The 27,612-nt window shown below is 44.6% G+C and overlaps 1 protein-coding gene across 2 annotated transcripts in view; it reads left to right on the forward strand.

Moving 5' to 3' along the window:
- The first annotated feature begins 989 nt into the window (after positions 1–989).
- The window catches only part of COPG1 (coat protein complex I subunit gamma 1), a 36,082-nt gene continuing 9,459 nt past the window's right edge, over positions 990–27,612 (forward strand). Inside the window, exons 1-19 of one of the 2 annotated variants that reach the window (XM_077451702.1) lie at positions 990–1,128; positions 6,844–6,896; positions 8,345–8,425; positions 8,537–8,608; positions 9,603–9,682; positions 12,581–12,656; positions 12,749–12,841; positions 15,583–15,669; positions 15,757–15,914; positions 15,993–16,126; positions 19,257–19,324; positions 19,985–20,173; positions 22,118–22,213; positions 22,835–23,078; positions 23,162–23,237; positions 23,887–23,990; positions 24,099–24,224; positions 26,350–26,418; positions 26,998–27,140. In XM_077451702.1, the coding sequence (XP_077307828.1) occupies positions 1,005–1,128; positions 6,844–6,896; positions 8,345–8,425; positions 8,537–8,608; positions 9,603–9,682; positions 12,581–12,656; positions 12,749–12,841; positions 15,583–15,669; positions 15,757–15,914; positions 15,993–16,126; positions 19,257–19,324; positions 19,985–20,173; positions 22,118–22,213; positions 22,835–23,078; positions 23,162–23,237; positions 23,887–23,990; positions 24,099–24,224; positions 26,350–26,418; positions 26,998–27,140 (2,073 nt within the window). In that variant the 5' untranslated portion in view covers positions 990–1,004. Of the gene's footprint in view, positions 1,129–4,131; positions 4,277–6,843; positions 6,897–8,344; positions 8,426–8,536; positions 8,609–9,602; positions 9,683–12,580; positions 12,657–12,748; positions 12,842–15,582; positions 15,670–15,756; positions 15,915–15,992; positions 16,127–19,256; positions 19,325–19,984; positions 20,174–22,117; positions 22,214–22,834; positions 23,079–23,161; positions 23,238–23,886; positions 23,991–24,098; positions 24,225–26,349; positions 26,419–26,997; positions 27,141–27,612 lie in introns of those variants that run through there. The other variant, XM_077451703.1, reaches the window with a different exon arrangement.

The raw sequence follows: 27,612 nt of genomic DNA on the forward strand, positions 1-27,612 counted from the left end.
GCAGTCACGAAAAAAAAAAAAAACACAGATCGCCGTCATTACTAGTAAAAAAAAAAAAAAAAAATGCCATAAATCTATCCCCTATTTTGTAGATGCTTTAACTTTTGCACAAACCAATCAATACACGCTTATTGCGATTTTTTTTACCAAAAATACGTAGAAGAATACGTATCGGCCTAAACTGAGGAAAAAATTATTATTTATTTTTTTAAATGGGATATTTATTATAGCAAAATTGTCTCTTCTTTTGTTTATAGTGCAAAAAATAAAAACCGCAGAGGTGATCAAATACCACCAAAAGAAAACTCTATTTGTGGGGGAAAAAAAGGACATCAATTTTGTTTGGGAGCAACGTCGCACGACCGCGCAATTGTCAGTTAAAGCGACGCAGTGCCGAATCGCAAAAAGTGCTCTGGTAAGGAAGGGGGTAAAATCCTCCGGGGGTGAAGTGGTTAAATAAAATGTTTGCCAGTGCTAAACCTTTCATCCAAATTCTAAATGGCTGAATTTGTCAATTTAAAAAGCCAATATAAAGGAATAGTATTGGTAAAAAAAAGCACTTGTGAATTTGATTAACCTTTTTATTTTTTTGCTATGTCCCCTTTAAGGGGGTGTGCTGGGGGGGTGTCCTATGCTTACATACATTTGCTAGTAGGTGTCCCTCATTCCCATCTCAAAATGTTGGGGGGTGTGGATATGGTGTCATACCTGGACCCATGTCGTCGCTTTCTATATAATTCAGGTGTGCATGAGCGGGACAAAAATGAATATTCCGAGCCCTGGTCCCTAAATAAACCGGTAAAACTGGATGCATGGCTGGATTTGTATTTATATATAAACACATTCCGAATATTCCCTGCTGAATTGTGACACGGCTGCTGCAAAAGCTGTAAACTGAGTAAGGTAAATGTTGACCCGCCTGGCCCTTTAAATGGCTGGCGCTCCAGCCTGGGAGAAGGATATTCTTGAGTCGGACAATCAGATAAGTCTGCAGTTCATGACAAATGTTCAAAGTACAGCGACCTGTGTACAGGGGAGCCGACCGAAGACTGATCAGGGTGGGCGCACGCTGCAGTGCTGAGTGGAGCCCAACACTGGACATGATATTCCTGCATGACCACCCCTATGGTATGTACATTCTCTATGGAATAAATCAAATTGCAGGAAGCTTAACCACTTGCCTACCGGGCACTTACACCCTCTTCCTGCCCAGGCCAGTTTTCAGCTTTCAGCGCTGTTTCACTTTGAATGACAATTACGCGGTCATGCTGCACTGCACCCAAACACATTTTTTTATCATTTTATTCACACAAATAGAGCTTTCTTCTGCTGGTATGTAATCACTGCTGTTTTTTTTTTTTTTTTTACAAAAAAATAGAAAAAGACCAAAAATTTTGAAAAGAAAATGTTTTTTTTTACTTTTTTTCTGTCAGAAAATTTTGTAACTAAGTAATTTTTCACCTTCACTGATGTGCGCTGATGAGGCAGCACTGATGGGCACTGATAGGCTGAACTGGTGGGCACTGATGAGGTGGCACTTATGGGCACTGATGAGGAGGCAGTAATATGCCGCACTTATGGGCACTGATAAGCGGCACTGATGGGAACTGTTAGGTGGCACTGGTGGGCACTGATAGGCAGTACTGATAGGCATTGATCGACAGCAGTGATGGGCACTGATGGCCAGCACTGATAGGCGGCACTGATTGCCAGCACTGACTGGCATCCCTAAAGGGCACTGATTGGTGGCACTTGTAGGCAATGATTTCTGGAAGTGGTGGGCATTGATGAGGTGGCACTTATGGGCCCTGATGGGGTAGCACTGATGAGCACTGATAGGTGGCACTGACGGGAACTGTTAGGTGGCACTGATGGGCACTAATAGGCGGTGGGCACTGATAGGCGGCACTGGTGGGCACTGATAGGCGGCATGGATAGGCGGTACTGATGGGCATTGAAGGGCATTGATCGACAGCAGTGATGGACACTGATGGGCAGCACTAATAGGGGCACTAATTGCCAGCACTGACTGGCATCCCTAATGGGCACTGATTGGTGGCACTTGTGGGCACTGATTGCTGCTACTGGTGGGCACTGTATGTTGACACTGTTTTACTATACTGTAATCAGGGCACTGATGAGTCTGTCAGTGTGAGGTGAGGAGAGCCGATTACCGGCACTTCCTTGTTGACATGTGACCGTCTGTGATTGGACACAGCCGATCTTCATCAATTTAGGCCAATATGTATTCTGCTACATATTTTTGATAAAAAAAAATCCCAATAAGCGTAGATTGATTACTTTGCGCAAAAGTTATGGCTTCTACAAAATATGGGAAATTTTTATTTATTTATTTAATTTTTTACTAGTAATGGCGGTGATCACCGATTTATAGCAGGACTGCGACATTGCGGCAGACAAATTAGACACCTAGCTGACACTTTTTGGGGACCAGTGACACCAATACAGTGATCAGTGCTAAAAAAATATGCACTGTCACTGTACTGATGACACCGGCAGGGAAGGGGTTAACATCAGGGGCGATCAAAGGGTTAAATGTGTTCCCTGGGAGTTATAACTAACTGTGGGGGATGTGCTTTGACTGGGGGAATGTAAAAATCTGTGTTCCTGCTAGGCAGGAACACAGGATCAGTACATTCCCCTCTCACAGAACGGTGGTCTGCTTTGTTTACATGCCTTTCTCCTGAGCGACCGGCGGGTCCTGGCTGATCGGCTCCCGCTGTGTTCGGACACAGTGGGAGTGGGTCACCGGCAGTGCGCCCCCAGACCCGGAAGTATCAGATCACATGCCAGGTATGTGATCTGGCGCAGAGTGGCCATCCTGCTGCAGTAAATCTTAAAAAAGAAAGGAAGTAGTAAAGAAAGGAAGAGGAAAGTAAATGAAGAGAAAGGGAACAGGAAGGTAAGTGGACAAGGAAAGGAAAGGAAGAGGAAAGGAAAAGAAGGAAAGCTAAAAGGAAAGGAAAGGAAAGCGATAAGGCAAAGAAAAGGAAAAGAAAAGGAAAGGTAAAAGGAACGGAAGTGGAAAGGAAAATTAAAAGAAGAGGAAAGGAAAATTAAAGGAAAGGAAAGGAAAAGGAAGGTAGGCAGAAAAGGAAAGGAAAGTGGAAAGGGAAAGGAAAATAAAAGGAAAGGAAAGAAGGAAGGAAAGAAAAATTAAAGGAAGGGAAAGGAAAGGAAGACAAAAGGAAAGGAAGAGGAAAGGAAATAAAATGTGAAAGAAAATTAAGAGGAAAGGAAATAAAGCGGTAAGGGAAAGGAGAATAAAAGGAAAGGAAAGAAGGAAGGAAGAGGAAAGAAAAATTAAAGGAAGGGAAAGGAAAGGAAGACAAAAGGAAGGAAGAGGAAAGGAAAGAAAATGTGAAAGAAAATGAAGAGGAAAGGAAAAAATGTGAAAGAAAATTAAGAGGAAAGGAAAAGGAAATAAAGCGGAAAGGGTAAGGAAAATAAAAGGAAAGGAAAGAAGGAAGGAAGAGGAAAGAAAAATTTAAGGAAGGGAAAGGAAGACAAAAGGAAAAAGAAGAGGAAAGAAAATTAAATGTGAAAGAAAATGAAGAGGAAAGGAAATAAAATGTGAAAGAAAATGAAGAGGAAAGGAAAAGGAAATACAGCGGAAAAGGAAAGGAAAGGTAAATAAAAGGAAAGGAAGAAGAAAGGGGAGAAAGAAAAAAGGAAATTAAATGTAAAATGAAAGGGAAATGTAAAGACGAGGAAGGAAAGGAAATGTGAAAGTAAATGAAGAGGAGAAAGGAAATGAAAATGAACTGAAATTAAAGGAAAGGAAGAGGAAATGAACATGAAAAAAGAGGAAAGGAATAGAAAGGAGGTGGAAAGGAAAATTAAAGGAAAGGAAGAGGGAAGGAAAGGAAAAACAAAGGAAAGCTGAAAGGAGAGGAAAGGGAACAGAAAAGAAAGAAAACGATATTGCCAACATCTTTTTTCTTTTCCCAAGTCGTGCTTTCTGCCAGCCGTGCGGTGTAGAGATCGGCCTCCAGAGGGCGCACGGTGCACACATAACACGGACGAAAAAATTGCACAATTGTTGCCGTCAACAGCACGGCTCCAACACGCATGCCTGGCAGCGCCGGCTTAGAGCGCATGTGCGGGGAACCCTCCCTCCATTGACGTCGCGCATGCGCGGCCTATGTTGTCAGGAGTGACGTGTCCCGGTGACAGGCTGGCAGGAAGTGGCCGAGTTGTCTGTAGCCGGGGTCGGAGATGCTGAAGAAGTTCGATAAGAAGGACGAAGAGTCCGGTGAGAGCTCTGGGGGGAGGGCTGGCCCAGAACATTGCTGGCTGTGGCCCTAGGAGGGGGATGTGTGTCAGGGGTCAGTGTCTGAGTCCTGGGTGGGGGCAGGGGTGAAGTGTGCCAGGCCTGGGCACAGGTGGCATGGATCTCTGCTCTCCAGGGGGACATGGAGGGTGATATGTGTCCTAGGAGGGGGTGTGACTATTTCCAGGGACATCACACCATCTCTGGGCCATTGGCTGGGTGTGGGACTACAACTCCCAGCATGCCTTGGGTGATCTCTATTTATAGATGGTATATTTATGGCACTTCCTGGTAGCTCTGTATTATGGATCGGTGTAAAGCCCATATTGAAGTTTTCCTTTAAATCCGATAAATCTATTCAACACAGCATCTGTTCTGTGTCTTACAGGTGATTTCCTAAAGCAGCCACAGTCTGAGTAGAAAAGCCGGTCCCCTGCCAGCATGCTGCAGGGAAGGACCCTTTCCTTGTGTGTGTGTGTGGAAGCAGTGGTCTCTCTGCAGAGGCCCGACAGCCCTAAGGGCTCGTTTACAAGTGTGTTGCACTTTGAAGAGTGATCTGTGGTGGGATCGCTTTTCAGAGGGCGAAGAGGTGCCTGTTGGAACCCTTTAAAAAAATGGGAACCGTGAATGCGTGTGTTGCAGTGGGTTATGTCTCTTGGGGCGGCACTGCCTGCTGAATGCAGCGTAAAGTGGTTGTAAACCTCGGATATGAAATGTGAACAAAGCATTTCCCTCTATAGCAGGGATATGCAATTAGAGGACCTCCAGCTCTTGCAAAACTACAACTCCCATCATGCCTCTGGGTGTCATGCTTGTGGCTGTCAGAGTCTTGCTATGCCTCATGGGACTTGTAGTTCTGCAACAGCTGGAGGTCCGCTAATTGCATATCCCTGCTCTATAGCGTGTGCTTGTCTCAATATGGAGCACTAAGTGTCATTTCTGTCTGCTACTTCATTCCTCTGCTGTCAGCAGGAGTCACTTCTGACAAGTTTTCCTGACACCAAGACATAAAAATGAAAAATGGTGATGGGGAAGGTGCTCCAGCACACAATCCGTGATTGACAGCCTCAGCTTCTGTGTGCCCCTTCCCTCCAATCAGCACTCAGAGCTCTCTTCACTGAGCTCTGCAGAGTGTAACCTCAGCTCTCCCTCACCTTTTTTCTGCTTGCTCAGACAAGCTTTATACATCGGCTCTTTTGAATGGAGGTGGAGAGGCTGCAGATAAACAAGTACAACGTATGTAGGAGATGTATTTAATCTCTGTGTATATAGTTAGTAAGGTTGTATAAAGACACCAGTCCACCCTGAGTGAGCATGGGTGCGTGTCTACAATTATCCCTATTTATTTAAGGTAACCATATAGCGCTGTCAATTTATGCAGCGCTCCACACATACATCACACACTCACATTGGTCCTTACCCTCAAGGAGCCCACAATCCAAGGTCCCCAACTCACATTCATATACTAGGGCCAATTAACCTACCAGCATGTCTTTGGTGTGTGGGAGGAAACCCACGCAGGTACAGGGAGAACATTCAAACTCCAGGCAGGTAGTGCCGTGGTTGGGATTCAAACCAGTGACCCTTCTTACTGCTGGGCGAGAGTGCTACCCACTACACCACTGTGTATATGGAAAAAGACTTTACACCACTTTAAGACCCCATTCACATCTATGTGAATGATGCATACTAGCCCATTGTGCTTTTAATTTGCAGGCCTTGCCATGGGGATTTACTTCCTCTTTAATGAAAGTTCGAGACAAACTGCCAAATAGTGATCTGTATAATGTGAGTGAAGTTTAGATTTTCTGGTCAGTTCCGCTCACACATGCTGGCCATGCTGCTGCGATACGGGGTGACCCCTGGATTGCTGCTCTATGGAATTCTGACTTGTGTACACACGAACAGACTTTCTGGCAGACTAGGTCTGACGGACTTTCAAAATGAACGATCTCCACCGTCCGTTCGTTTTGAACGTGACTCCAGGGACGACGGAACTAGAAAGGGAAGTCAATTTTGCAGCTTTCATCTGCAAGATTGACACCTTAAGAGCCCCGTCGCCTGGTATGGATTTTAAGGGGTACCCCCTACGCCGAAAAAACGGCGTGGGGTCTCCCCCCAAAATTCATACTAGACCCTTATCCAAGCACCGGCCGGTCAGGAAAGGGGGTGGGGACGAACCCGCCCCCCCCCCTGAACCATACCAGGCCGCACGCCTCAACATGGGGGGGTGCTTTGAGGAAGGCGGGCGCCCTGCAGCCCCCCCACTGCAAAGCACCTTGTCCCCATGTTGATGAGGACAAGGGCCTCTTCCTGACAACCCTGGCCGTTGGTTGTCGGGGTCTGTGGGCGGGGGGCTTATCAGAATCCGGGATATCTTAAAAATTTACATATACTCCCTTTCCCATCTTCACGCAGCTTATATTTTGTGGTCCGCAAGTCCAGAAAAATATGAGGAGATGTCTGTGTATTGGAGAGGTGTACTGAATATGTTTGTTTGTTGTTTTGCCCTGACATGCACTTTAAATTTGTTTCCATTGTGATTTCAGGTGGCGGCTCCAATCCTTTCCAGCACCTTGAAAAGAGCGCAGTCCTCCAGGAGGTAAGCTTTACATGCACAAGACAATTGTTTTCTCTAAAGCCCCTTCCACACTGGGGCATCAGTGGTAAAGCGCCGCTAGCGGCGCTTTACCTTAGTTTTCGGCTGAAAAGGGGTTAAATCTGCCTGAAAAAACGCAGCGGCGCTTTGTCAGCGGTATGGCGGCGCTGCCCCATTGTTTTCAATGGGCAGGAGCGGGGTATTCACCGCTCCTACAGCGCTGCAAAGAAGCTGCTGGCAGGACTTTTTGTGACGCCCGGCCAGCGCACCGCTCCAGTGTGAAAGCACTCGGGCTTTCACAATGGGTTTGCAGCTGAGGCTTTTTCAGGCACTATTTTTAGCGCTTTAGCGTCTGAAAAAACAGCAACAGTGTGAAAGGGGTCTAAAGCAAGCCATCAATGATGCAATTTCCATTCCTGCAACCACGGCTTTTATTGGCTGGGAACCAGTGATCGGCTTTTGCTGGAGCTAGTGGGCTGGCACGCATACCCCCTTCCCGAAATTGTGTGTGTATCGTATTTATCGGCGTATAACGCACCTTAACTTTAAGAGGGAAGTTTCAGGAAAAAAACTTTCCACAGACCCTTGAGCCCCCTGCATGGTACACAGAGCCCCTGACACACAGACCCCCTGCATGGTACACACTGAGCCCCCTTGCATCACAGACTGAGCCCCCTTGCATCACAGACTGAGCCCCCTTGCATCACACACTGAACCCCCACATGGTACCTTTCATTATAAAGCCCCCCTCCTCCTCTGCACTCCCAGGAGACCACCAAGTCTCCTGGGACTGCATTGCTAGCATGCTCTGGATCGGAGCTATTGAATACCTGCATTGCCATCGCTGCTGACCCCTTCTCGTGCGCCGCTCCTCCTGTGTCACCTGTGGATCTTTTGAACACCTCCATTGGCACTGTGGACCCGGTCATGTGACATATCTCTGCTCTGAATCATTGACAATCACATGACTGCTCTCCTGCTCCAAACACAAGCTACACTTGAGGAAGGGGGCGGAGCGGGAAGGGGAGAGCGGTGTTGGTGGAGGGGTTTGAATTGCCATACAATGGCATGGGGGAGCGGTGTGTGGGAAGCGGCCGGCAGTAATGTTATCTGGAGCTGTCCCACGGCGAAGAGAGGCGAACGGACTGCACGATCCCCAAACCCCCCCCCCCCCCCCGTTGGTGAGTAAAACAGATATCGGCATAAAACACACGCACAGTTTACCCTCTGTTTTCAGGGTAAAAAAGTGCCTGTTATACATCGATAAATACGGTATATATAATATATTTATTTAATATATTATAAAATATGTGATTCTGCACAGCGGACCTGTACTGTAGCAGTAGAACTACTGTGATGATCCGTTGAGATTTTATTATCTGCATTCGATGCCCAGTGCAGGGGGTTTGTAGTCCCCTCCTCACTTCTATTGCACTTTGTTTGTTTCTTAGGCTCGTTTGTTTAACGAGACTCCAATCAACCCCCGAAAATGTGCTCACATTCTGACCAAGATACTCTACCTGATAAACCAGGTAAGAAAAACTTCTTAATTTTTCAGTCCAATTAGGTTTGGAGTAAGCTGGGATTATGGATCCAGATTTTAATTATTATTTTTTTATTTATTTTTTATCCTTCCTCTGTAGGGTGAGCACATGGGTGCTACAGAAGCAACAGAAGCCTTCTTCGCTATGACCAAGCTGTTCCAGTCTAATGATGTAAGTGTCACCCCCTACACTAGGCACCTTCTCGGGTGATTCCAAATAAATTGTTAAGTGGTTAAGGCCTGGTTCACATTAAAGGTTAATTAAAAAAAAAAAATGTCATACCTACCTGCTCTGTGTAAGGCCCCTTACACACTGGGGCAGTGCAGCCGTCGGCGGTAATGCGTCGCTATTTTTAGCGGCGCTTTACGGTAGTTTTAGCGGCGGTCTGCGACTGCTAGCGGGGTGGTTTTTTTTGCCCCCACTAGTGGCTGAAAAAGGGTTAAAACCGCCCGCAAAGCGCCGCTGCAGCATATATAGCCCGCCTGTTCCATTGATTTCAATGGGTAGGAGCGGTGAACACACCGCTCCAAAGATGCGGCTAGCAGGACTTTTTTTTTTAACGTCCTGTTAGCACACCACTCCAGTGTGAAAGCGCCCGTTTTTTTCAGTGCTGTAGCGCCTGAAAACCGCCCAGTGTGAAAGGGGCCTAATGGTTTTGCACAGAGCAGCCCCAAGCCTCCTTCTTTTTTTTTTTTTTTTTTTTCCTGGGGACACTGGTGCATGCTCACTCCCAAGCCCTGCTCTATGCATCCATAAGAAACGCAAAGCTGTAGCTCAGAACCACCCCCCCACTCTCTCCTCATTGGCTCACTGGCAGTGATTGACAGTAGCAGGAGCCAATGGGTCCCGCTGCTGTCCTAGTCAATGGGGAATGAGAGGGCTGGGAGAAGCTCAGCTCTGGGGTACATGGCTGGTTCGAGAGGGAACTTAGGCAAGTATTAGGGGGCGCTGTGGGGGGCCGCTGCACACAGAAGGTGTTTTTTTTTGTTTTTTGTTTTTGTTTTTTTACCTTCATGCATGAAGGAAAAACCTGAGCCTTAAAAGTTTGGGATAAGTTTATAGTTTAGGAAAAATGAAGGGTGCCTTGATGACCTGTTTATTAATTAACCTCCATGTCTTGTGTGTGTTTTTTTATTTTATTTATTTATTCATTTTTTTTCTTCAGCCCACGCTGCGCAGGATGTGCTACCTCACCATAAAGGAGATGGCCACCATTTCTGAGGATGTTATCATTGTCACCAGTAGGTGAGTCATCTGTTAAGTGTTTTAATACAAGGTCACTTTAGGGCTTACATTAAAGCAAATGAATGAATGAATCATGTATGAATGACTGAACAGTACAATGCAGCTACTTATCCCAGCATGTCCATCTAAATAATTTAACCACTTTACCGCCAAAAGATTTTACCCCCTTCGTGACCAGGCCATTTTTTGCTAATCGGCACTATGCTACGTTTGCTTAGTCATGCAACGCTTTACTCAAACACAATTTTATATCATTTTTTTTTTTCACACAAATAGAGATTTATTTTGGTGGTATTTGATTAGCACAATTTATTTTATTTTTTTTCAATACAAAAGAAGAAAAGGTGGAAAATTTAGAAGAAAAAGAAAAAAAAAACAATATTTTGTACTTTTCTGCTATGAAACATATCCAATAAAAAAAAAAAAAAGATCTGATTTATTCAATAATTTTGGCCAAAACAAATTCTGCTACATTGGTTTTTGTTAAAAAAACAAAAAACAATAAATGTATATTGATTGGCTTGTGTGAAAGTTATAGCGGCTACAAACTATAAAATATATATATCCCAGCCAGTACCGTGACAGTGTATAGTTTTTGGCGCTGATCACTGTATTAGTGTCAGATTGACCGCCGCAGTACTATTATAAGTCTCTGATCACCACCATTAGTAGTATAAAAAAAATTCCAGTGTACACACACACACACACACACACACCTCTGTATCTAATACATACACACACTGGAATTTTTTTATTTACTTTTTATACTACTAATGGTGGTGATCAGCGACTTATAATAGTACTGCGGTGGTCAATCTGACACTAACTAACTGCCACTGACATCGCCAGTGACACTAATACAGTGATCAGTGCTAAAGCTATACACTGTCACGGTCCTGGCTGACAAAGAGTTAACATCTAGGGCAATTAAGTGGTTAAAAGTGTTCCTAACTATGTGTAGTGTGCTGCTTTTACTAATTGATCTCTAAAGCCTCGTACACACGATCAGATTTTCGGATGAACGTTCGTTAGTTTTTTTGAGGCATGCTTGACTTATGGCAAAAGTAAAGAGGTTACTAACCATACAAAAATTCTCGTATGATAGAATACAACTTCAGAAGTGACGTAATGCGTTGACTAGTTTTGCATGTATTCTTTCGTTTCTGAGCATGCCTAGTCTTTCTCTTACAAAACTTTTTTTTGTATGAAAACCGAACGAATTAAACGAAAATCGGATGTTGAGTTCACGTTAGACAAAAATGTTATAGTCTGCACATCCAGCTTTTGTCTGATGAGAAAGAAGGAATCAGCAGTCGAAAGCACCGTACTAACGATCCGAAAACCCGCAGATCGTTTGGACGAAATTTTACTTTCCGATTTTTTTTTTGTGTACGGGCCTTTCGTTTCGCTGGGAGGAGAAACACAGAGATTGTTCCCTATGTACAGAGCTCTGTGTTGAATTTCAACACGGAGCTCTAGGTTGCGATTGCACACAGCCAATCAGCATGTCCTGGCCGTGAATCATTGGGCGGGACTTGCTGATAGGCTCCAGCCATGTACAATCACAGGGCCAGTTGGTATTGTCCAGAGAGCGGGCCAGGGGTCCTGCATCCTCATAGGTCAAATAGGGAGAATGAAAACTCCTACAGGCTTTAACCGGACACTGATAGAAGTCACAAGACTGCTATATACTGCTGATGAGAGAAAAGGTATTTAGCCGTTTATATTTACTAAAATAATTGCATTTCCATGTACTGTGGGAGACCAGATATAGTGAATGCAGGTTCCTGGGTTTAGTAACGCATTACAGATGCATATAAACGTATAGAACTGAGTGTTCAGCAGATAAATATCTGAAAATATAAGTGACTTTTTAACCACTTGCCGCCCGCCCTATAGCAGAATGACGGCGGCAAAGCGGTTTAAAAATCCTGACTGGGCGTCATATGACATCCTCAGGATTTTGAGCCACTGGGCGCGCATCGCGGCGATTGTTGTTGCTGTGTGTCAGTCTGACACCCCGCAACTACGATCTCGGTAAAGAGTCTGATCACGGTGTAAATAGGAAGAGCCATTGATCAGCTTTTCCTCATTCGCGTCTGACAGGTGTGAGTAGAGGAGAGCCAATCGGCTGCTCCTCTGACAGGGAGGGGTCTGTGCTGATCGATTATCGATTCCACCCCCCCCCCCTTGAGGATGCCCACACTGGACCACCAGGAATGCCACACTAGACCACCAGGGATGCCAGTCAGTGCCCACAATGGATGCCAATCAGTGCCCACAATGAGCATCGCTGATTGCCATGCATTATTGTTTGGCACTGATTGGTATCCATCAGTAAATAAATATAATACAATACAATACAGTGCCGCCTATCAGTGCCCATCCGTGCCGCCTATCAGTGCCCACCCATGCTCATCTGTGCCGCCTATCAGTGCCCATCCGTGTCACCCATCAGTGCCACCTATCAGTGCCGCATATCAGTCCCCATCAATGCCACCTCATCGGTGCCCATCAGTGCCGCCTTATCAGTGCCCGTCAGTGCAGCCCCATCAGTGAAGGAGAAAACTTACTTATTTACAAAGTTTTGAAACTGAAACAAAAACATTTTTTTTTTCAAAATTTTCGGTATTTTTTTATTTGTAGTGCAAAAAATAAAAACCGTAGAGGTGATCAAATACCACCAAAAGAAAGCTCTATTTGTGAGAAAAAAATGCTAAAAATTTCATTTGGGTACAGTGTAGCATGACCGCGCAATCGTCATTCAAAGTGCAACAGCGCTGAAAGCTGAAAATTGGTCTGGGCAGGAAGGTGTTTAAGTGCCCCCCGGGAATTGAGGTGGTTAAAACTGTTACTTTGATGGTTATTGGTGATTTTCTTTTCTTATTTTCTTCACAGTTTAACCAAAGACATGACAGGGAAAGACGACAGTTACCGAGGTCCGGCCGTAAGAGCGCTGTGTAAGATCACAGATGTACGTTGTTTGATTTTGCAGCTTTATTGTCCTTTTCTGATGAACAATAGGAATTGGTGATGTGTTCTAATGTAATGTCTGTGTTTGTATAGAGCACCATGCTGCAGGCCATCGAGCGATACATGAAACAGGCCATTGTGGACAAGGTGCCCAGCGTATCCAGCTCCGCCCTGGTCTCCTCTCTGGTAAATGTCTTTTATTTTATGGTGGAAATGCAATATTTCAGCTCAGAATTTAAAGTATGAATGGAGGCCAGATTAAAGCTGAACTCAAGCCTTACCTTCAGTCTTGTACAGTTGTACTGTCCTCTACTGAAATCACTTACTCTGATTTGACTGCACACTGTGAGCTTCTCACAATGTTCATTAGAAGCTGCAGTAAGTCAGATAGAGCTCCGCCTTGTTTCCTGGCTGGAGGAAATTCAGCATCATCTAGCTCTTTCCTCCCCAGCCTGACTGTCTCTAGTTTGCCCTGTACATTCATTGGATTTCAGTTCTCTGAACCTTGAAGACTCGGCATCGCATGTAAGTGGTCTGCATGCCAATGAAGGCTGCCTGGGAACGTCCACTCCCTCAGATTTACATCCACCCATCAAGGCATTCAATTTTTACATAATTCCTCCCAAGATGCCAGCCCACCGCTCAACATCAGGGCTGAGGGCTCTTGAGAGAAGTACTGAGGCGGGGCGCTATTGTGTTCCAAGAAAGCATCCTGCCAGACCCGCCAAGCAGCCACGATCTGCCCGCATTTCATAGAGAAGCACAGAGACCTAGTGATGACATCACTGAATCTAAAGGCATGAAATGAAAGCAGAAACTTTTTATTTAAGTCATTAGAATGTTGATGAGTGGGGGGAAGGGGTGACCAGGATAATTAAAATATAAACAGAAGAAACTTCAGCTTTAAAGTGTTTAATTCACCTAGCACTAGAAAATCCGTAAAGGTGATCTAACACCGGACCCCCTCCCCACCCCCCTCAGTCCCCGCTGTACTTGCCTCATGTGATCCCAAGCTGTCAAGGCTCCCACAACCTGCTCTACCGGTCCAGGGATTTGAAATCCCCTGCTGTTTTCCCTCCTCTCCAGCCAGCGCTGCCGGTACAGACCAGACCAGATTCTAATTGGCCAGCATAGACGCATGGGTGGTGCTGACCAGTGGAGGAGGGCATCTGGTGTTGGGTCACCTTTTACAGAATTTCTGTAAAGGTGTACGCGAACACTTTAAACGTTGCACTACCTCATTAAAGTGTTACTAAACCCAGGACTGGTATCTGGTCTCCTACAGTACGCAGAACATAGAAATACAATTATTTTAGTAAATATAAACTGCTAAATACCTTTTCTCATCAGCAGTATATAGCAGTCTTATGACTTCTATCAGTGTCTGGTTAAATCTTGTAGAATGAGTTTTCATTCTCCTCTGACTGTCCTATGTGGCTGCAGGACCCCAGACCCTCTGTCTGGACGGTGTTGATTGGCCCTGTGCTGATCACATGCATCCTCCCAATAAAAAATAAATAAAAAATAAATAAATAAAAACCTCTAGCAATGCACACTAAACTGAGCATGTGCAGAGTCCCTTCTAGGGCTCTGTCTTATTAGGTGATGGATTTGGGACAGTAAAAGAAGGGGAGAAGACAGGATCAAACAGCATTTTTACACAATGCAGAGTAACCCCTTAGGTTTCACAGTGAATATAACAAGCACGCTTTACTGCATATACAGAATGATTTTACTGCTGTGGGTTTAGTAACACTTTAAGTTATTAGGTGATTTGTGAAGGGGAAGAGAGCCTGCACAGTGTCAGCAGATCTTGCATTCTACTGCAAGGCTCACTTTAAGTACCATATTTATCGGCATATAACACTCACTTTTTCCCTCTTAAAATAGAGGGGGAATCGAGTGTGCGTGTCATACGCCAATATTAGGCTGCCACAGAGGGGACGAGCGCTTTCGAAATAGAGCCGGATCTCCTGTGTGCTCGGCTCGCAGTCACGCTCAGTCCCGCCCCCTGGACATCTCCTAGCATTGACGTCCCGGCATTGGACCGGCATTATGTCCATCATAGGATCCGGGACAAGAGGCGGCACTGGGTGTGACGTCGAGCAGAGTACACAGGAGATCCGATGTTCTGCCATATAGTGTTGGACATCATATAGTGTCCGCCCCATACTGCGCATGCTCAGTATGGAGCAGACGAAGCTTTGGAAAATCTCCGAAGCTGAACGGCGCCTGCGCCGTGAGTGGAGGTGGTAGCCCCACCATCCAAGCGGACATAGGGTTGTAAATATTAGAGAGCCCCTCGCGGGCGAGCTTCGCTCGCCGCGCTTCGGGCTCGGCCTCGCTGCGCTTGACTCTTTTATATTCCTACTCTATGTCCACTTGGATGGTGGGGCTAGAACCTGGACTCACGGCGCAGGCACCGTTCATCCTCGGCAATTTTCGGAATCTGTGTTGCTGTGTACTGCGCATGCGCAGTACACAGCGGACACTTTTGGTTGGAGGACCTTGTATGATAGGACACCGGCTCTATTTCGGCAGAGCTCGTCCCCTCCTTCCCCTCAGTGGCAGCCTATATTTCAGCAAGGCTGCAGGTTGGGCACTAATCAGGCTGCATTGATGCTCACTGACCGTTATTTTGCTTCAAAGTGTTTTTTTTTTTTTTCCTGAACCTTCCCTCTTAAATTAGGGTGCGTGTTATATGTCGGTGCATGCTATACGCCGATAAATATGGTAATTCAGTAAGAAGTGTGTTATGCAAAGTGACCAATCAGAATTTTGTCGTTTTATTTTGGCATTGCACTGGAGAAAAGGCATGATTGATGACGGGTATCCTCATCAGACATGAGGCACAAATGGGGGGGGGGTAATTATTACATGGTAAAATCTAATTCATAGTACATTTCTCATTCTCCTCTGTCCTGTAGCACCTGTTGAAGACCAGTTTTGATGTCGTAAAACGCTGGGTTAATGAGGCCCAAGAGGCTGCATCCAGTGATAACATGATGGTGCAGGTGAGTGATGCCTGTGACATTTTGTAGCTTTTCTTTCCAGCTTGTTTCTTGTGAAAATGATGACAAGTGCTCTTTTTCTTCCTTCAGTATCACGCTCTTGGATTGCTATACCACGTACGTAAAAACGACCGCCTGTCTGTTAACAAGATGCTGAGTAAGTTCATGCGTCACGGGCTGAAGTCGCCTTTCGCTTACTGCATGATGATCCGGGTGGCCAGCAAGCTGTTAGAAGAGGAGGATGGAAAGTAAGAGGCTCGGCCATGCGTCGCTTAAATGTTCTTTGGGAAAGATTTGTGAGTGAGTTGGTATCTTTTCTCTTTCAGCCGGGACAGTCCTTTGTTTGATTTCATCGAGAGCTGCCTGAGAAACAAACATGAAATGGTGGTTTACGAAGCTGCCTCCGCCATCGTCAACCTTCCCTCCTGCACCGCTAAGGAGCTGGCACCCGCCGTGTCTGGTTAGTGACCTCTGTCAGGTTCTATTTTTTTAACAAAATTGCAAACCTAATATGGATAGCATGTTGGGTTAGTGTTTAGAACGAAAGCTTTGCAGCACTGGAGACCTAAGTTTAGTTTCGCCCAGGGTTACTGTCTGCATGAAGTTTGCAAATTCCTGACCTGGTGCTGGGTGGTGGGTTCACTTTCAGATTTAATACCCAACTCTGGACAGTATTTATTTTTTTTCAAATAGCATGGGGAAGGTTTAGAAACTCTGGCAGGTCTTTATCACTGTGATTCAGGTGAGATTTTCTTCTCTGTGGTAAAAAAAAAAAAAAGGCTCACGGAGACACTAAGGTATGCATGACAATAAAACTGCTACCCTTTTACCATATGCTCTTAAAAAACAAAAATGTAAATAAACATATATATATATATATATATATATATATATATATATATATATATATATATATATATATATATATATATATATATATATATATATATATATATATATAAATATAAATTTATACTTTTTATTTTATTTTTTTGTAATGTAATTGTATCTCACAGTTAACACAATTTATTAACTGATACTGCAGATCTCATTACAGCCAGCAGGTGTCGGTGTTTATCTGCCGAGTTCCACCCAACAGTGGAACTTCCAATCATTTGTCTCCTTCCCCCTTCCGGAGCCACATTTGGCACCTTTTCAAGGGGGAGCGGTTACCACAGGTATCCTTTTCCCACTTCCGGGAGTCCGGGCCACAGCGAATTACGCCGGCAGCTCGGCTCCCCCCTCCTCCCCCTGTCGCCAGGCCAGTAGGAGAGAGGAGTGCATGCGCAGTAGGTTTCCCGGCGTGAAGCCGTAAGGCTACACTGCCTGGTTCCCTTACCCGCAATGGCGGCCGGCAGGACCTGACAGCTGATGGAAACATCAGCTGCGGTGCCAACATCGCTGCACTCCAGGACAGGTAAGTGTCCTATTTATTAAACGTCAGCAGCTGCAGTATGTGTAGCTGCTGGCTTTTAATTTTAGCAGTGGTGGGCGGACCTCCGCTCTAAAGTATTTGTAAACCCTTACATATCTCCAGTGAACTAGTGAAGTGCCTAGCCTCAGGTGATACAAAGAGGTGAAACAAGTCCTCCTATATAAGTTATACTGGTTTCTCTACAGTCCTCTCTTCTCTACATACGTTCAGAGTCCAGAATTAAGCTTGTCTGAGCTGTCAGAAAACAGGGAGCAGAGAGCTGAAATTACACACTGCAAAGCTCAGTAAGGAAAGCTTGGGAGCTGATTGGAGGGAAGGGACATTATGTCATAACTGTCATAGTAATCCCATGGTTGGGAACCTCTTTGATTGGATCACAATCATCTGTGGGGGATGGAAGGCTGTTGGTGTACTGAAAAAAAACGAAACCTCTTTGTATTGCTTTCTCTGTCCTCATTTGAGGGAATTCCCATCTAACCCTCTAACTCTCTGTATATGGGGAGAAAAAGGTGAAAGGAAATCTCTCCAGCGGGGGCAATGACAGCAATAGAACTGGACCATACTTCTAATCCTTCCCTGCTCTATCCAAAACAGAAGAAATGTTTTTGGCTTGAGCTAGGCTTTACCCACTTCTTGACTGCACTATAGCCGAAAGATGGCTACAGTGGGGCCCTCCAGTTCTGGGAGGGCATCCATGAACATTCTCCCAGAACCACGCCCCCTGTGTGCCTGCTGGGGAGTACCTCCAGTGTGCTCTGTAATCGCTGTGTCCTTCAGAGACAGCTGATCACAGATCGGGGTAAAGGGCCAATTGCAGCGGCCCTTTACCATGTGATCAGCTGTGTCCAAACACAGCTGATCACATGAAAACAAACTTTCCGGTTACTGGCATTCCTTTCCTCACGCCATGAGGAGAGGAGAGCCGGTAGGTAACCGACACGTGTAACAGGAGACTTTTACACTGATAATCATGGCACTGGTCATCAGTGTCCAGATTATCGGTGCAAACCCAACAGTGCCAATTGGTACCTCCTCATCAGCGCCCATCGGTGATGGAGAAAAATGTCATAATAAACTAAAAAAAAATATGTTTTTTCCGTCTGTTTAGCAAAAAATAAATACCCATCGGTGATTAAAGCTCCATCTGTCTCAAAAAAATGATAAAAGTTTCATTCAACTGTCATTCAAAGTGTGACAGTGCTGAAAATTGGCCTGGTCAGGAAGGGGGTGAAAGTGCCTGGTATTGAAGTGGTTAATAAGGAAACCATTTGCCTGTAAATTTTAATACTACTGGAAACATTGGAAAAAAAAATGAGACTATGACTAGCTGCTCCTAAAAAATTGGTAGTTTTAGCCTCCATGTTTTTGATTTTGGATGCAGTGGGGAAAGTTTTTACATTTGGTTTCCTGTGTACCCAGGGAGTCCCTCAATTCCAGATGTACACTTTTTATATAACAAGTCCTAGACCAGTGATGGTGAATCTTGGCACCCCAGATGTTTTGGAAACTACATTTCCCATGATGTTCCACTATACCGCAGTATAGTGGAGTATCATGGGAATTGTAGTTACAAAACATCTGGGGTGCCAAGATTTGCCATCGCTGTCCTAGATTTTCACTCAATACTGGGACAAGCTGATGTGAGATCCTCAAATGGTAGTGGCAGGGCTTCGCTTTGGTCAGATCAGACCTTTGGCTGAACGATTAATGAAGGTGCCCCAAGGGAGGCAAAAACACCACAGTTACTTTCGGTAAATGTTATTGCTATCAGCGGCTCGATGAGCAACGTGCGGTCCAACACTTGAGCGCAAATTGGCACATTTGCACACAGCTGAGTATTTTCCAAGCGGGGGGTATAGGGATTCTTGGGAACCCTCAATGCTTTGTCTAGTTACACAGCATGCCAAGCTCTGTGTAAAGGATGTTCTATAAAAATTATTATTATACAAGATTTAAATAATGTTGTGCCAATAGTTTGCACAACAAGAGGACAGACAGTACAATACAGGAGAAATCGGAGGGCCCTGATATCTGAGTAAATGACTTGGAGGTTGCCATTTTATCAGCTAGGGTTGTTATTGGTATAATCCCTTACCGATGTTGCTGGTTGCATCATTTCATCAATTTTTCTGCTTACCTTATTTTTCTTTGTTAGTGTTACAGCTCTTCTGCAGTTCCCCCAAAGCTGCCCTTCGCTATGCCGCTGTCAGGACCCTTAACAAGGTAATCTGCTCCAGTTTGGAAAATTTTGGTTAATGGAGAGGATGCTAGGGCTAATCCAATCAGATTTCAGTGATTGTTTAGCTGTTGAGCGTTGGATAATGTTTCCAAAGATCAGGTTTGTTGCAATATTATCTTATTTTGGAAAAAATATGTGTGGCTGGATCGAGATTAAAAGATCTGTCATTTCCATTCAGCCTAGGTCCACACTAATGCATGGAAAAGACTGCATGTGATTCGTAAAGGAATTGCACCGCATTCTTGTGCACATCACATGCAATATCTGTGCGGTGCCATTTGAGCCATACATTTTGTATGGCTCAAATTGCATCACATGCACGCCAGGGCCGCCCCCCCCCCCCTTTTTTTTTTCTCTCCGCACCTGAATTTCATCACATGGGTTTTCACACCCATAAGATGTGATTCTGGCAATCGCACTGCCTTTTGCAGTCTGTTTTTAGGGTGCCGTTAATCTAACATTGACACAGCAGATTGCATGGATACAGTGCGATTGCCAATTGGTGCAATGCGGGGAAATACAGCAAATCTTGTACGTTTCCCACACTGCAACAGTGTAAACCAGGGCTGATTATATCATTTGTTTAATCTCTTGAAGAACGTCCATCCGTTGCATCCTTATATCTGTTCTGTCATATTCGGTAGGTGGCCATGAAACATCCATCAGCTGTAACGGCCTGCAACCTGGACCTGGAAAATCTGGTAACGGATTCGAACCGCAGTATCGCTACCTTGGCCATTACTACGCTGCTGAAGACCGGAAGTGAGAGCAGTATTGACCGGCTCATGAAACAAATCTCATCCTTCATGTCAGAAATCTCAGACGAGTTCAAGGTTTGCAGTTTTAATGTAATCAGTACTGTTTAGGCTTTGATTTCAGCATTTACCACAAATACCTGTTGCTTAACCATTTCCCGACCACTGCACATATACGGCTTCCTCCTGAGTGGATGTTCAGGAACGTCCCTAAGAAGGAGCAGGATCGCAGACACACTCGATCCAGATGCTCTCGTGTCACCCGGGCACAAAGTATCTCAGATAGGCAGAGGGACTCTGTGATTGGCCCTCCTGATCACATGATGATGGTGGTGTCCAATCACACATTTCTTTTAAAGCAGAAAGTAGAAAAACTTTTTTTTTTTTTTTTTTACTTTTCGCTCTTTTTTTCGCTTTTCGCAAAAAATAAAAAAACAAGTGGTGAATAAATACCACCAAAAACAGCTCTATTAGTGTGAACAAAATGATAAAAAATTCAATTGGGTACAGTGTTGCATGACCGCGCAATTGTCATTGAAAGTCCGAGAGCGCTGAAAGCTGAAAATTGGTCTGGGAGGCAAGGGGGTGAAAGTGCCCGGTATTGAAGTGGCCTTGGCTGAGAGGGTCTGCCCAAGGGGAGCGTTAAACCTAAAAAGGGCATTAACCAAGACAACAGTCTGGCTTTATTTTAGCACAGTGCTATGCAAATTATTATTACCCCCCCCCCCCCCCCTCCCTTTACACCCATTGGATGCAGGAACATAATTTCTCCAGCCAGAAACTTCCCTGTAATGTGACCATTAAACCAATTATAGGTCAGACTGTTTCTACAAATTATCCAGAAAACAATAAAAATTATGGAAAAAAAATGAAATTGCATGAAATATAGATTAATTTGTTTAACAAAATAGCCCGCAGGTGGCGCTCTTGTGTGAGTAAAGTCCCTGATACTTTTTTTTTTTTTTTTTTTTTTTTTTTAAGCGGTGCTCCACCCAAAAGGGAAAGTTCTGCTTTTAAGCACCCCCCCCCCCCTTTTCTATGCCACATTTGGCATGTCATTTTTTTGGGGAGGAAGCGGGTACCGCCTAGGTGATCCTACCAGACGTTTTCCTTTCCCCTTTCCTCCCTGCAATCTTCTGGGGACATATCACATGTCCCAGAAGATTGCCTGACCATTCAGGAGGCACCACTTGACTCGCGCATGCACAGTGTGCACCCGGCTGTTAATCCGCAAGCTGTCACAACCTGGTGCCCACAGTTTTAAAGCCTTGGAGAGGGAGAGAACCGAGGATTCAGGTGGCCATATCGCAGGATCATGGGACAGGTGAGTCTGTGTTTATTAAAAGCCAGCAGATATACTTTTTGTAGCTACTGACTTTTAATAAACACAACAAAGACTGGAACTCGGCTTTCTTTAATTGTATTAATTTACATTTTCAGAAGAAGCTTTTGATTGAGGCCTAACCACTTTTTCAAAAGTCCTGTTAGACCTTAGAGGAAGAGGATGGTCGATAATGGACCTTAGAAGAAGAGGGTAGACCCTCAAAACTTGTCTTGAAAATTGAAATGTTGCAAAAAAAAAAAACGACAAGAAAACATATCCAGCTTTGTTATAATAATGCACTAATATGGCTACAATCCACCTTCTGGAATGTCAAATGAATCTTTGCTGGCTCAGCTGCTCTGCCCTCCCCCCAAAACCACCTCTTGACATAACCCGTTTATGTAGCTGACAGGGCAGGAGCAAAGGGGAATACTTTAGAGTTATACTTGAATCACAGCTCTGAGTCTGCTAGGGCTGCAGACATCACATTGAAGATGATGGCGCCCAGCAGCAGTCTCTGGCCTTTTTAAGCTGTGTACACAACTGAGGCTTTTACAGGTACATAACATGCATTAAATGCATATATAACTTCTAGTAACGGTATCTCTTTTAATGTGCTTTCACTAATCAGATATTTGATGTAATGGTGAGTTTTTTCATTTGTGAACTTTTTTTTTTTTTTTTTTTTTTTCTTCCAGGTGGTTGTTGTACAGGCGATCAGCGCTCTGTGTCACAAGTATCCTCGCAAGCATGCCGTCATGATGAACTTCTTGTTCACTATGCTTCGTGAAGAGGTACGTTTATTGAAACTTGATAATCGGCAGGCCATAAATTGCACAATTGTGTCCCCCATAGTGAGCAGTGATGTATCCAGCCAAAACACTTAAAATATTATGCAATCTGAGCAGTACTTTATTTAAAGTAGGGATGCATCGCTATATTGGCTGCCAAAAATAGGGTTATCCGTCACTTTGCTGATTCATAGAAAAAAAAGTGGGGATAATGACATGCTGCGTCCCTTTGACTTCAATGCAAAATTGCGTCCCTTGGAGGGGCCATGCATAATTGTGTCCCCTGGACGTCAATGCAAAAACGCCAGCCACATTTAATACAAAAACGTAAAAAAATAAACCTGTCCATTTCGGTTTTCGGCCAAGGGCATGCAGAATTTTCAGTTTCAGCACTGGAATTTTAATTTTGGTGCACCACTAATTTTAAGAGGTTTTCCCACTTTTTGTTTTTTTGTTTTTTATTATTGTGTATCCATAAAGGGTAGATTTTCAGTTATTATTATTTTTTTTTTCTTTCCTACTGACCACCCAGGAAGTGAGGGGTCAGACAGTAATCCATGTAGTTAATGCCACCTAAAGAAATGCCCTTCTATTCTTGTAATGGTATATTCAATGTATTGACAGGGTGGGTTTGAATACAAGCGGGCCATAGTAGATTGTATCATCAGCATCATTGAGGAGAATCCAGAGAGCAAAGAGACGGGGCTCTCACATCTCTGTGAGTTCATAGAGGATTGCGAGTTCACTGTCCTGGCCACCCGCATCCTTCACCTGCTGGGACAGGAGGGACCAAGAACCGCCAACCCGTCTAAGTACATCCGGTTCATCTACAATCGGGTCATCCTTGAGAATGAGGAGGTTCGAGCAGGTGGGCTGTAACTTGTATCTTTCTGCTAATCAGTCTGATTGTACTCTGGAATTATTGTTCATGTTCTGATTATATCCAAATAGGCGCTGTCAGTGCTCTAGCCAAATTCGGTGCCCAAAACGAAGATGTGCTGCCCAGCATCTTGGTACTATTAAGAAGGTAGGTGAACTGATTGTCCTGAAAAATTGAGCCATTCTGCATCATGGCTGACCCCACTGAGGTTGGTTAACAGGCATCCCTGCTATTGGGACTGAAAAGGATAGAAAGTACACTATACTGTCCAAAGTTTAATGCCTGATGACCACACCTCGATCATTAAACCCCAATTTAAGTGATAGTTGTCAGAGGAGGAGGTGCTAGCATGGTCTGGCTGTAAGCAGGGTCACAGATGAGGCAGTACAGCCGGCCCTTAAAAGTCCCAAGCTACAAATACTGTAGCTGCTGACTTTTAATAATGACAGTTACCTGTCCAGAGATGCAGTGTGGTCCTCACCCGAGCCGTCTCTTCAGGTCCAGGTACCGGCATATGTATTCTGGGAAGTCGTCTTCCCACTGCCCATACGCAAGCCCCGCTGCACTTTGAAGAATGGGCCAGTAGCTTTCTGGGGCAGATGATGTGTCCCAGAAGGCTGCGGGAGAAGAGGAGGGGTCAAACTTGTGCTCGGATCGCTGTGGCGATCTGACCAGAAGTGGGAGCGGGTAGCTGTCAGAACCAGGTAAACCCCCCGCCCCCAAAAAAAAAAGATTTGCCAAGACCCCTTGTGGGTGAAGTTCCACTTTAATCAGAAGTCTCTTTGCCCCTGTACAGGTGTATGATGGATGATGACAATGAAGTGAGGGACCGAGCAACATTCTATCTGAACATCCTGGAACAAAGACAGAAAGCCCTCAACTCTTCTTATATCCTAAATGGTATGTATGTAAATGAGCCTGCTAGATTTCCTAATTTGTCTGCCATGGAGATCAAATTAAATAAAACCAGGTCATAATCTAAGTGATATGACAATGCTTTATTTTCAGGGTTGACCGTGTCCATCCCTGGGCTGGAACGGGCATTGCAACAGTACACCCTGGAGCCTTCAGAGAAGCCATTTGACCTCAAGTCTGTGCCACTGGCCACAGCACCAATGACGGAGCAGCGAACAGGTACAGTGTCCATATGCATGTATAAAATATTTCCTAGTACTAAGATATTCAACACATTTGTGTCATAAAACAGTCTAGCAAAACACCGGTGGATTAATTGGTTTCTGACCACATTAGTCCTGAGCCGTGTGTGTCTAACCACTACAAAATTATAAATTCCTTTTTAACTTTGGGGCAGGGAGTATAGTGCATTATTTAGTGTTCTCTGTAAAGTGCAGGTTAAAATGGTTCTAAAGCCTAAACATTTTTTTACCTTCATGCATTCCTTGCATTAAATTGTTACTAAACCCAAAAGCCTGCATTCACTATATCTGGTCTCCCGCAGTACACGTAAGTACAGAACATGGAAATGCAATTATTTTAGTAAATATAAACTGCTAAATACCCTTTTTCTCATCAGCAGTATATAGCAGTCTTGTGACTTCTGTCAGTGTCTGGTTAAAGCTTGTAGGAGGAGTTTTCATTCTCCTCTGACTGTCCTATGAGGCTGCATGACCCCCTGACCCTCTGTCTGGACAGTGCTGATTGGCCCTGTGCTGAACACTTGCACCCTCCCCCCCCCCCCCCCCCCCCAAAAAAAAAGAAAAGAAAAACTCTATACTCTTTCTACGCATAACTGATTTTAGTAGATCAATCCCATTAATGCAAATGTTGCAAGATGATAAATCCAGCCTCTGACTATGTTGTGGCACCTTCTAGTTTCTGCACACATCAGTTACTTTTTAAACTCCCAAAGTTTTGTAGACTCTAACCTGAGATTGGATTGTTGTTCCAGCTTTTTGTCTGTATTTTGGTCTGAACGTGGAACGTTACCCCTACCAACTTGATAAAAAAATGTTTTTTAGCCAGGAGCATACATTCCATATTAATAATTATGCTACCAAAATGAGTGTTCCTCCAGCATTGTTTTGCATGCTGGAGGCTGCCATTTTGCTGAAGCCCAGACCACCATCGGTAAATCATAAAGTGGAACTAAACCCATCCATTTAACGGTTTAAAAAAAACCAAAAAAAACAGTTGCATTCCTGGCATGCCAGGATTGATAACTGTCACATTTGCTTGCATCTTCAACCAAATTGCCAACCCATCAAGTGGCTGGTGTAGGATGTGTCCCAAAAGCCACAGATCAGTGCAAACCCATTAGTGGTGAAATGAATGGCAGTCTCAGCCTGGACTCCCATCAGGCCATGTCCCCAATTCGTTTCGCTCTGCCCCTCAGAGCTTAATCATGGGGATCCCCATGATTAAGCTTCACGGGGAGGAGTGAAATGCATTGGGGCGTGGCCTAGTGGGAGTCCAGTTTGAGACAGCCCATTCACTTCACCAAGGGGTTTGCATTGATTTGAGGATTTCGGGACACGTCCCTCTTCACATTATTTGGAGATGAGACGAACAAGCTCCTTCCCTGGCTAGCACTCATAATGGTGTGCAGAAGATTATCATCCCTTACAGCCTGAGACGCACACATCTCTCTCTTTTGGTTCACATCAAATGGCTGATGTCATAACTGATCACATATGCAGCACCATGGCAGTTGCAGATCAAACAGAAGCAGCTTCCTTGGCTGTAAAGGTTAAGAGGGTTTAATTCCACTTTAAGGCTGTCAGCAGGTTGGCTTCTACTAACTCTGCAGTGCCTAAAAATAGAGAGCAACTGAGCATGTGCAGAGCAGGGTGAGACATTGTATTACTGGACTTTACACAGTATAGAACAGCCTTTCTCAACCTTTCCAACACAGAGGAACCCTTTAAATAGTTCACCCGTCTCAAGGAACCCCTGCTAAAAATTAGAAATCTACAACTCGTGATACATTAGTGTGATGGTCAGTGGGAAGAATGGTCCTTACACTTGTGGTCATTGGGAAGAATTACCTCCTTACAGATGGCTAAAAAGATCAATGGTGTCGGTGGGAACTTATCTAAGTGGCAGAAATTGCCCAATGCTGGAGGAAGCCCTAGCAACCTCTGGAGGAACCCTGGTTGAGAATCACTGCTATAGACACTTATTTTTACTGTTTTACTGACTGTACTGTTTTACTGACTTTAGTCAGAAAATGAAGGTTTGATATGATTACTTTTATTTGAATGTATATCCCAAAATAAAGTGTATCTTTCATTTTTACTAGAAAATGTGCCTGCTACAACGGTAAAACAGCCAGAGAAAGTGGTGTCAGCAAGACAAGAGATATTCCAAGGTGAGTAGATGGAACTAATGTACAAGCTAACCTAAAAGAAGTATGGGAGTAGTATTTTTTTTTTTTTTTTTTTTGGAATCGCTCTTACCTAGGTGGATGCAACATCGGTCCCCCTCCCAAGCCCTGCTCTAATATTGAGAACTGAGCGATCTAACACCGCAGAACGCTCGGTTCTCACCACTCCCTGAGCAAAGAGCTGGTGACTGTCTGCCCCCCCACATTCACTGGAGAGCTGGGCTGTGGAGGGGGCAGGAGCTGCCGTCTTGGCTGAGCCGGGTGCCAGTCCAGGCATGTGGGCAGATCCTGACTATATGGTCGTGATCTTTCCCGAGCCTGGAATGGCTCTTTGACGTCAGCCGACGGCAGGCCTCGAGTGCCGAATGAACTGCACTCCTGTGATCCCCAGTAGAAGTACAGCCAAGCAAGCTTTGGCTGTACTTCTCTTTTAACAATCTCCTTCTGGGGGCTGAAAACGCATTCAAAGCTAACAGATGAAACTTTTAACTGACCAGCATAAGCAAAGCACTGAATGTGCTAAGCAAAGGATTTGATATTTAAATCTGTTATTTTTTTTTCCAGAGCAACTTGCAGCTGTACCGGAATTTAAAAGCCTGGGACCATTGTTTAAGTCTTCTGCCGAACCCGTCGCCCTCACGGAATCTGAGACCGAATACGTGGTTCGCTGTACAAAACACACTTTTGCTAATCACTTAGTTTTCCAGGTGAGACTAAATTGGCAGATGAAGTTGTGGAACGTCTGATCTGAGAAGTTACTCATGCTTTAATGTATAAACAAAGGTTTGTGGAGGACCCTCCAAATGATTGAGGTGTTTCCAGTGAAAGATACTGTTAATGCTGCAGCTTAGAAATACATTTTAGACTGTTGTGTGCTTCTTACCTTGTAGCAACAGTTCAAGGAAGGCTCTTCTCTGTTCTGACATGACTATACCCCTGTGCCAGCACTGCAAAGACATGGTGTGAGGAGTTTGGTGTGAAGGAACTCAAAAAGTATGCACAGAGCCCAAATATAACCCCTACTGAACACCTTTAGGTTGAACACGAAGGCTGGTCATGATCTGGGTCTTCTCATCCATCATCAGTACCCAACCTCACAAATTAGCTGAATGAGCACCTGTTCCCACAGGCACCCTCCAAGAAGCTTGTGGAAGCTTTTCCAGAAGAGCGGAAGCTCTT

The sequence above is a fragment of the Lithobates pipiens genome, unplaced genomic scaffold (genome assembly GCF_037356315.1).
Source record: "Lithobates pipiens isolate NorthernLeopardFrog02 unplaced genomic scaffold, aLitPip1_a1.2 Scaffold_23, whole genome shotgun sequence".
In the NCBI taxonomy this organism is placed as follows: domain Eukaryota; kingdom Metazoa; phylum Chordata; class Amphibia; order Anura; family Ranidae; genus Lithobates; species Lithobates pipiens.